Raw genomic sequence first — 11,382 nt, forward strand, 5'->3', positions numbered from 1 at the left:
GGCCGGGTTGCCACATGAAATCACTTATCTGAGCTGAGCTTACTTTATCCTACAAAATCCATATGCTCACCCCTAGACCGCTAGACTGCACACCAAAAACCCGTACTCCGACAGTCCAACTCGATCCTAATGGACTCAAAGATTTTTCTTCGTTAACAGTCCTAAGCTTACAATTAATAATATCATATGGATTTTGTAGGATAAAGTAAGCTCAGCTCAGATAAGTGATTTCATGTGGCAACCCGGCCCATAACCTGTTTCATTCCAACATAAACATCATCGTCTTCAGACGACTTGGGTCAATTCTGCTGCTACTGTGAGAGAAAACGAGGGTGAACATGGAGGTTTTCGTAGCCAGATCTCGTTTAGCCCTAATTCCCTTACTCCTCGCTTTGCTCTCCCTAAGCTTCGGATCGTCTTCTTCACTCACATCTTCATCATCGGAGCTTCAGATCCTCACCGCTGAACGCAGAGTAAGATTTCTCATAATAAAATCCTTCATTTCTGTAACAAATTCACTCATTATATTTTCACATCCTTGTCGATCCATGTAAATTGATAGAGATTGGAAAAATTGATATTTTTAACTGCTTGCTAGTGCATTCCCGAAACGATCGAATTCTTAAGACGAGTTGGTAATTGACGAGTGAATTGAGATTATAACTGATTGAGGTGTTACATCTCATGATATGATATTGTGGTTATGAATTTGTTGTTCTATTTCCTAATTTTTGTTAGCATCTTTCGTATGGATGTATAGCTTTAATAACGTTGATTTATGTTGGTGCAGATTGATTTGGCTTCGCACATTATTAGGGTTGTCTTGACTTTGAAGGTACTCTTCTGTTACTCGAACTTATTGCCTGTATTATATGTTATGCCTCCAAATGAAGAAGAAAGACACACATTAATTATATAGTTCTGAGCTTATAACTGTGTAGATAAAACCTACTTATCTGACATTACATCTAAAAGTTATATTATGATCGCATATGATATTCTAGGTACAAAATGATGGGGCATCTCCTGCTAAAAATGTACTTCTTGCATTTCCACCACCACAAGTGAAGCATCTAGCACTGATCCAGGCTGCTGAACTTACTGGAAAAAAGAAGAAGAAAGCTGTACATCCACTTGATGTGACACCAAGCAACCATGCTGATGGGCCAAATGGAGCCAAATTCTTCTCTATTTCTTTGAGGAATCCATTGACAACTGGTGGATCTGTCTCAATAGAAGTATCATATATATTGACCCAATCTCTTGAACCTTTCCCTGTAGAAATAAGTCAATCAGAACCCCAATTAGTCTTATACCGTGACAGTGCTTTAATATTATCACCATATGCAATTAAACAACAAACAACAGTCATCAGAACACCAAGCACTAAAGTGGAGTCATTTACAAGAGTGGAACCTTCATCCCAAATACGTACTGAGTTGAAATATGGACCTTATGAGAACCAGTCTCCATATTCATACACTCCTATACTTGTTCATTTTGAGAATAACAATCCATTTGCTGTGGTTGAGGAACTTGTGAGAGAAATTGAAATATCTCACTGGGGTAACCTTCAAATCACAGAGCATTACACTTTGGTGCATAATGGTGCTAAACACAAAGGCGGCTTCTCAAGGTCATATCTCCAATAAGCTGTTGAATTGAACATACTTCTTGTTCTTTTTTTAATTACTTTTTGACATTTTTTGCTGTTGATCTTAATTGATTAATTAATTTGCAGGGTTGAATATCAATCTAGGCCAACTATCAGTGGTGTCTCTTCATTCAAACATCTTGTAGCTAAATTACCCCCAAGGGTTCACTCTGTCTACTACCGTGATAACATAGGCAATATCTCAACATCACATTTACGCACAAGTTACAGCAAGGTGATTTGGTTATTAACTTATTATATCTCCATTTTCATTTCTTCCCATTTATGCCAAAATGATCATTCATATAAACAACTTTACACTAAAATATTCATTTAAAAATTTATGTAGTCTGAACTTGAAATAGAGCCAAGATATCCTTTATTAGGAGGTTGGAGAGCCACCTTTGTCATTGGATATGGACTCCCACTTCAAGACTTTCTTTTTGAGTCAAATGATGGTAGGCGTTACCTCAACTTCAGTTTTGGGTGTCCTATTGCTGAAACAGTGGTAAACAAAATAACAAATAAGGTACATAATCATCATTAATTTTTTTTTTTAAATCTTTAAGATCCTCTTGTTCATTGTTCTTTGCTGCTTTTGTTAATTAAGTAGAATGCTGTTTCAGGTTGTCCTTCCTGAAGGATCAAAGAACCCCTCTGTTATCGTTCCTTTTTCTGTAGAACACCTATCAGAGGTAGCTTATGTTTTCTACTATATCTAAAAAAGTTGATAATTTGTAAACTAAATCATCATTGTTAATCTCTGCAGACAAAGTATACTTACCTTGATATTGTTGGAAGACCAGTGGTGGTTTTGGAAAAGGAAAATGTAGTTCCTGAGCACAACTCTCATTTCCAGGTGATTAAAAACCACTTTTTATTTTCTTTTACTACTTTTTTTTTTTTATTTTTTTTTTATGCACATTAACCTTTTTTTGGTTGGTTGTTTTTGCAGGTTTACTACAATTTCCACCCGATGTTCATGCTTGCAGAGCCATTGATGTTGACATCCGTTTTCTTCTTTTTGTTTGTTGCTGCTGTGGCTTATCTTCACATGGACATCTCAATAAGAAAATGAAGAGACCATGACGAATTAGATTATATGTAAAATTAGACTTGAGGCAACCAACCATGTGACACTTGAAACACATCTAGCTACAAAAGATTAAAACATTTTTCTTCAAATAGTTGAGGGTTTAAATTTTAACAACCAACCAAGTATGGGAGTTTCAGTTCCAATATTTGGCCTCTTATATGTTTTTGGATGAAGGTGGAGTTGTTAAAAATTGGAATTTTGCTACATAAAACATGAGATGTTTTTTATCTTTTACAAAATGGTTACTTTGAAAGTTAGGAGGTATTTTTAGCTAAAATATGAGTCGTTGTAGACTTATAGTACAAATTGTCCTTCTCAAATTATTATTCTGAAACAGACTTTTTGGATAAAGGAATGGTTAACTTTGAATTATGGGATTTGACAAGGCAAAAGATTTCAATAAATTGATGTGACTGTTGGCATATGTCTTGTTTTTTGTTTTGGACGTATATGTGTATGGTTGTGGCTTGGTTGGGCAGTATGGGATCACTAGATCAATGGTCCACACTTTGTTGACTATTAGCACGATCAATTATTAGAGTTCAATGAACCATGGTCCATTATGGTCCAGCCTTTGGTTTGTTGGGTTAGTTGCATTTGCATTCTTTCTCACCTTTGACCTTGACCAGCTTCTGTTGGTATCACACACCATTGTCTTTCTTGTCAACTGATCATTCTGTTGGTATCACACACCATTGTCTTTCTTGTCAACTGATCATTTGAGGTAATGATTATATTTGTTGTTAAATTTATCCCATGATTATCTCTCTTTATATTGCAACAAATTAAGTGCAAGTTTTTAAGGACAACAAATGAATAAGATGACGAAGGTTTTTTTGTCCCCAATCTAGCAGACTATAACGATCAAGGAAAAAGTAATCATCTCTAATAAATGAATGTTTTTTTTACCACTTGTTACATTCTCATTTAATTTGTCAAAATGTTATTTTGTGATTATTTTGAATTAATTCTTTTTCCACATGTCATTTTATAAGTTTTTTCTATTTTATTAAATTCCACATGTAATATTTGCAATAAATGTAGTAATAAATAAATATAAATTTCATTAATGAACTTACCTTTTAATTTCAAAATTCCTAAAATTAAAGCTTATTAATTTATTTTATTTATTTAAATTATTTGTTTAAATTTAAAAGATAAAAAACATTTCTATTATAATAATTCATTATTTTTCTTATTTTCTTATAAATTCAAAGTTCTCAAATATTTTGACCTTTATATTTAATTTTTTTTAAATTAACCCATATAATACTGGGTCTCACAACTAGTTCACAATATTCATCTAGTAAGTAATGTGATGTCAGGCTTTAATACAATATTTTCTTTATGAATTTTCGTCTTCATGTGTATTTGGAAGCTTGTTTATCCGGTTAATATGGTTATTTGAAAGTTTATTTCGCAAAAGTTGTTTTATACATGCATTAGAAAATTCTTCTTTTTCCCTACATAACATAACATCAAGTGGTCGATGTTTAAACATGCATTCTAAAGGTGGTGGGAATGGATTTAGGGAGGGCTCACGATGGGTAGAGGGGTTGTTGAAGTGGCACCCAGCGGGAACACCACCCTACCTTTCAGTATCGAACAAAAGGAAGCCATACTGGCTTAGTTGCCCCGAAGTGGAACAAACACAAATTAGGGACACGACCAAGCGAGGTAGAGAAGTGGGACGGGAAGTTGTGGGAACATCATCCATGTCCTTCGATAATGAAAAAAAAACCCCGACGAGATACACGACACCCATTATTTCCTACTTAAGAAACTAATTTGTTAATTTAGATTCATATATATATATATATATATATATATATATATATATATATATATATATATATATATGTATTAGGTTATTTTGTTTTTACTAACTATTGTGTGCCAGAATGCACAGATCTGGACCAACGGATAAAATTAATCAATGGACATGATTTGAGGGTGTATGATATTACAATGGGATAACATGTACCATATAATCACACAAATTTTAGCAAAAGGGTATTTTGGACAATTAACTACATTTATAAAAGGAAATTTTCGGATTTTTAGGGATAATTAATTCCCCTAATTTTAAAAATCTGAATTTTTTTTAATTAATTCAATTTTAATTCTAACGTAATTTGTATACATAACCGATTTTATTCTGTCAGAATATTTTTTTGTTAGAATGACGTTCTTTCAGAATTTTATTCTATTAGAATATTATTGAAGAATAACAACATTCTTGAATCCGAGGTTGAAAAATAACAACATTCTAATATATTCTTATACATCCGAACTTAAATACAAATTCATACATATTCTTACAGATTAAAAGGCTTATACATTTTAATATAATTATACATATTCTAAAAGAATATCAACAAAAATGAATAAAATTCTTAAAAAATAACAACATTTTAAAATTGTGAGTATGATCAAACTTTATTCATTCTTCAAGTTATTCCTATTAGGTCTTCAACGCATTCTTCCAGCCATTCCTATCACAACTACAACAAAAACTAATAATGGTTAAAAACATGTTATTTGCAATTAACTATCACTTTATATATTATGGTAGAATACATAGAATATGATCTTTTTTCATAGAAAAAGAATAATAGGCAATCCAAGAGAAACATCTATTACAAAAAAAAAAAAAAATTAACATGTAAACAAAGATTCTAAAAGAATCATTAGATATAAATTGTAGTTATCATTTAATTCTGATAGAATATATATGCAATTACCATTTATAGCATCATACAATTACCCATTACTATTGTGTAACCAAAATATATTATAAAATTTTTAATAGACATTCTTAAAGAATCATTAAACCTAAAGTGTAATTATCATTTTAAATTCTAACCGAGTGTATTCTAACATAATACACTATACAAAGCATAATGTATTCTTACAGAATCTACTATATTGTGTATTTGATTTTCCTAAAAAAATCAGTATTCTGTTAGAATACATTGTATAATAGTTTATTTTTAGTAGTATATGTAATGAAACCATGAAAACTTATCATCTATAATCAAGTTGCAGCATAAATAAATAAAATAAATAAAATTACCTAGATAAGTATATTTGTGTGTGAAGGTCCAGGAGCAATTCGAGTATTTCTCACAAGTTTGGATGAAATATCAATGTTTTAATCATCATCTTCTCTATTTTAATTATATAAACGTTATCACCAACCTGGAAGGTGTTAAAAAGACATCAAAAATATTCTAAGCATGAAAAGATCTTCAAGCATAAGGTATTCATGGCGTCATTTAAAAACCTTTTAAATTTGCTATTTTATATTGCATTTCTGTATTATCACTAAAGATGCATCACGTAATAAAAAAGGAATAATAAATGTATTTCCTAAGAAAAAATATTAACCAACCATTTATATCAAGATTTCTATGTCATTACATTTTTTTAAAACCAAAAATATTGTGACAAAAAGTGAAATCCACCCACATCTTTTCTACTAGACATTTCGTCAAACGCCTTTAGGGCACACACAAATCATCACGCTTTGTAGAATATTACTAATGAAATGAACAACTAAATGCACCAACATCAAATATATTTAAAAATAAAGATGCCTTGAACACCATTACCTAATTACATATCAAAATTTCGCTAAAAAGGATATAAGAATATGATTACCTCTGATTAGAAGTAGAGAGGATGAGTGTATGATGTTTTAAGAATATGTTTACCTGATCAAATAGAATAGTGGCAGAAAACGGTGATGAAGATGATGCTGGTGTAGGAAGATGAATAATAGAGATGTAACGAGCAAAAAAAATATTAACCGGATTCATTAATTACCTGTTATGCGTGAATGATTGTATTCATCCCCAGTTAGGTTTTCTTATACATTGAATCGCTAATAAAAAAGATCACCAACATCAATTAAGTTTGAATCCGATGATAAGGCAGTTGGCAATGGTGACAGGAGGCTAACGATGGAGATCGGTGATGATGATGGTGAAAATCGATGATTGATAAAGCCTAATTGCAGCCGCCAACTGAAAATCGATGATTGATAAACCCTAGCGTTCTTTAACTGAAAATCATCCATTTTTAGCCTCCCTAGACGATAACAACGATAACTGGCAGAGAGAATAAGAAGGCAGGCGACGTGAGTCCTTTTGTCGATCTACCTGTAGGTGAAAAAGAATAATATCAGAGAGGATATAAGAGAGAGACTAGGTCAAATATATTTTATTTATTTCCTTAATTGCAGAAATTCAATTAAATGATCCCTTAATTAAAAGTACCAATTATGTTTTTTTTTTGGCTTTTATGGACCCCCAAACTCGAAAATCACCTGTCTTTTATACCTGTTATCCTAAAGTTTACACATAATTGCCGGTTATCCATTAATTTAATGCATAGGTGGACAATGTTGTCCACATAGATACACAGTTGGCAGGTGACAGATCAGCTTCATTAATAAGCTATTTAGAGTGCCCTAAATGAAGACAAGATATTCAAGATCATTTCCACTTTATAACATTTAGTTTTCAGGTCACGAACCCTTAAGAATCGATTAGGTTCTCCTTCGATGGCATACTCATCTGGATCATCATCTGAGAACCACATTGTTCTCGCTACTAGGAATCGTGACAATGACCTGTATGCTTGTCGTCATCCAATGTTAAGCGTAGTAAGGATGTCGATGTTAGATAAGAATCCAACTCGTAGATTTCGCAACTGCGTTGACTCTTTGGTAAGCATTATCTTCTTTAAATCTGTTGTCGAGATTGTGGAATTAGGGTTTACTGTTCTCGATTAAGTCAACAGTGGAACGAGCTTGTATTGTGTGTGACTGAATATTTCATACTTTGTTTGTAGGTGGAGATGGCAACTGAGAAGTGTAAATACTTCAAGTGGATCGATGATGAGCTGACACCACACTACAAGAATGCCTTTAAAAATCTCAAGTATGAGTTGAAACTAATGAAAGACACTAGTTACGCTGCAAGACTAGAGAGAAGGGTAGCTTTGCTGGAGAACCTGAATGCTGAAGCCACTGCTGCTAAAGAAATTGGTGATGGTGAGTTAGCCATGGCTGTTGAAGAAAACAAACAATTGAGGGGTGAGTTGAAGTTCGTGAGGATGAAGTTCAGGATTGCTATGATGTTTCTTGCGCTTCTTGCTGCTGTGTTGATGATGCAGAAAGCAAAGGTGGTGGGATAGAGATGCTTGGGGCTAAGGGATTGAGGGTAGTTTATGGTTTTTGGTGGTATAGATGTTCTCCCTTTTTGTAAACTTGGGGTTAGGGATATGAAGATCTTCTGTGGTTTTTGGTGGGTAGGATATAGGTTAGTATTTGTATGGATGTAAATGCCCATGTCTGGTAAATGTCCCTGTAATTTAAGCTACTTTTGTATGCCCCATATACTTTTGTATATAATGGAAACAAGCATCTTTATGTTACTATACTTTTGTTCCACTGAATGGTCTTGTTAAGTGCAATTGAATACTGATAAAAGGCACTGGTTATTGTGGACCAAAACAATTGAATATAATGCATATCACATGGGTACAACAGACAAGTGAAAGTGATTGAGTTTTGGGAGGAGTGTACATTTGTGGACCAATACAAGTAAAAGGCATCAGGTATTGTATTCAAATGAGGACCACACATATAAAAGGGAACATCACATGGGATCCACATCCGGATTAAAAGTGATTGAGTTTTGAGAGGAGTGTACATTTGTGGACCAAAATAAGGATTGAATACTGATAAAATAGTACCATCACATGTGATATTAGAACAATAAGTCATAAAGTTAAATTACATAGGGTTCAAACGACAGAAATGTTTCATCCATGTGAAGTTAACAAAAGGTTCAAAAGATACAAATGTTCCCCATGCAGCAACAACATAAACTAGTACATAACATAAAGGTTCAAAACATGACACATGTGTAAAGAGACAAATCCTAATCTATATCCACTGCATTTGTTGTTGAGTTGCCTTCACCATTTTTCCCATACACTGCTTTTGCAAGTTTAGTATTCAAAATTCTCTCAGATGGCTTTCTTGTTCTAAAAACAACCCCCACGCCTCTTACTCTAACCTATAAATAATAAAATTACCATATTACCCTTCCATTCAAAATACCTAAAACAATATTAGAGGTATACTTGGAAAGTTTTAAATAATAAAATTACCATATTACCCTTCCGTTTAAAATACTTAAAACAGTATTAGGGGTATACTTGGAAAGTTTTAAATAAGAAAATTATCATATTACCCTTCCATTCAAAATACTTAAAACAATATTAGGGGTAAACTTGGAAAGTTTCAAAATACCTTTTTCTTTTGAACACCATGCACTCCACCACCTTCACCACCATGCACACCTCCTGTACCACCATTCACCGATCCATGCACTCCACCACCTTTACCACCATGCACAACTCATACACCACCATTCACTGATCCATGCACTCCACCACCTTCACCACCATGCACACCACCTACACCACTATTGAATTATCCTTTCACACCTACTGCACCACCATTCACTAACCCTTCACCTACAGATTCATGTACAAGGTAACATGTCAATATTTAAGATTTACAAATTTGCTTTGCTAAAATGACAACATCATTTCAATATACTTGTGTAGTCTTGGTTATCTTTGCTCTTTTCACTCTGAGCTTAACTGGCTTATTTGTTGTGGGGCAAGTCACCTTGTTGTGGCCAGGCATATGACAAGCACTGCACACAATGGGTTTACCCTTCTTTGATACCTTATGCTTCCCCATTTTCTCTATCACATCTCTCTTCCTTTTTGTTGCAGGTCTTCCATGCATCCTTCTTCTTTGGGGAGGTAAGGGCGGGGTGAATGATGTCTCTGGCCACATGTTACTACCATTCATAAGCAAAATATTATTCAAGTATGTTTTATTGTAGTTTCATCTACAGAAAATAGGATCTACATAGGTGTCCGCATCCCTATTCAGAAATAAGATTGTAGCAATTGAATGTGCACACCCATATCCATTTAGTTGCTATAACCTACAAGAACATGTCCTGTTGTCAAGATCCACATCATAAGCTTGACCTTCATTTCTTATCTCAAACTTGTTTATTCCACTTGGGAGCACTTGCCATTACCTAGCTTCAATCTTTAAACCATTTAGTAACTGCCTTATTGCGGGACTTACATCCTTTGTCCATTTCTTGTGTTTCAAGTTAAACATCCTCTCCATGATATATAACCTCAACTCCTCCAACATAATGATTATTGGTTTCCTTATGGCCTCAACAATTACTGCATTAAAGCTCTCAGAAATACCATTCTCCACTGCAGCACATGCCCTCCCTACCTCATAAAATGCTCTTGACCAGGTATTTGGTTCCTTCTCCATCAAGTGCTTATGGGCTTCCGGACTTAATCTTTCAATTTTTTGCATGAATTCATTGAAAGATTGTGGTGTTGTTGCATTGCAAGCCTTCCAAAAAAGGTTGTCAAAAATAGCCCCTACAAACCTCTTCTTAAAATTTGCACAATGTGCCTTGCACATTGTCGATGCTCAACACAACGAAGCACATCCTTAAGTGCCTCCATAAGACCCTTGTGTTGGTCACACATTAAGGTGAACCCAGTGCCCATACCTAGTTCAAGATCATCTCTCGGCAACTCTAAAAACCACATCCAATTTTCCTTATTCTCAACACACACTATTGCCCATGCGACTGGAATGTGGTTGATAGCATCTCTACCCACATCACACAATAATTCCCCATTGCATACACCCTTAAGGAAACATCCATCTATACCTAACAACTTTCTACAACCTTCTAACCAACCAGATTTCACATTAGCAAAACATACATAGAACTTACTGAAGTAATTCAAACCATCAGGCATGCATTGAACATCCATTTTGACTGTTGAACATGGATTGCTTCTTCTAATTTCCTCCCCATAAAACCATAATTTTGCATAATGCTCAATAAGGGTTCCCTCAATAAGATTAATGGCATGTGCCTTTGCTCTTCTGCATTGACTTAAACTAACATGTATTCCAAACTTCCTGATGACCTCCAATCTCAATTGTCTAATTGTTAACTTTTGTGTATGCAAAATTTCCTTAGTATAATGCTCTCCTATCCAAGAGTATGTGACAATTGATCCTAGTTTGTAGTTTCTAGCACAATTATGCTCAATCTTCAGTGACTTGTTTGAAATGACACCTCCTGCTTCATCCATGTAGCCCACAACTTGAATGGGCAAGCTCCTTTGCAACACACCACCAACAACCTTTTACTGTCATTCTTCTTGAAGCATAGTTGGTATCCATTTGTCACATCATAGTTACATAACATATTTTTCAACTGCTTTGGACTTTCAAATTTCATCCCAAGAACAGGTACTTGCCTCTTCCATTACATATCAAGGTTGAAAATGGAATGGATCTCAACATCTTCTTCATCAAGTTCATTGTCACCAATATCACCTTCTGGAGGACATAACTTACTAAAAAACTCATCCCCAGTCGTCTTGTTCAAAGGTATTTTGTCAATGTCAATTACTTCATCTTCAAGACCTACATTGGGATGGGTTTCATCAGGGGCAGTGTTTTCTTCATTTCTAGGTACACCATCAT

At 34.2% G+C, this 11,382-nt stretch overlaps 2 protein-coding genes across 2 annotated transcripts; one reads left to right on the top strand and one right to left on the bottom strand.

Moving 5' to 3' along the window:
- The first annotated feature begins 247 nt into the window (after nucleotides 1-247).
- On the top strand, nucleotides 248-2,893 carry LOC145161129 (Ribophorin I). Its single transcript, XM_079080576.1, has 8 exons — nucleotides 248-473; nucleotides 791-835; nucleotides 1,005-1,636; nucleotides 1,742-1,889; nucleotides 2,004-2,183; nucleotides 2,281-2,349; nucleotides 2,424-2,513; nucleotides 2,610-2,893. Exons 1-8 carry the CDS (start codon nucleotides 339-341, stop codon nucleotides 2,730-2,732), a joined length of 1,422 nt encoding a protein of 473 aa, XP_078936702.1. The 5' UTR covers nucleotides 248-338; the 3' UTR covers nucleotides 2,733-2,893.
- Nucleotides 2,894-10,253: 7,360 nt separating this feature from the next.
- On the bottom strand, nucleotides 10,254-10,985 carry LOC145158528 (uncharacterized). The gene has a single exon (XM_079077415.1). The coding sequence runs from the start codon at nucleotides 10,983-10,985 to the stop codon at nucleotides 10,254-10,256; it is 732 nt and encodes a 243-aa protein (XP_078933541.1).
- Nucleotides 10,986-11,382: the final 397 nt, after the last annotated feature.

Source organism: Lactuca virosa, chromosome 2, assembly GCF_052849685.1.
Source record: "Lactuca virosa cultivar CGN04683 chromosome 2, Lactuca_virosa_CGN04683_v6, whole genome shotgun sequence".
In the NCBI taxonomy this organism is placed as follows: Eukaryota; Viridiplantae; Streptophyta; class Magnoliopsida; order Asterales; family Asteraceae; genus Lactuca; species Lactuca virosa.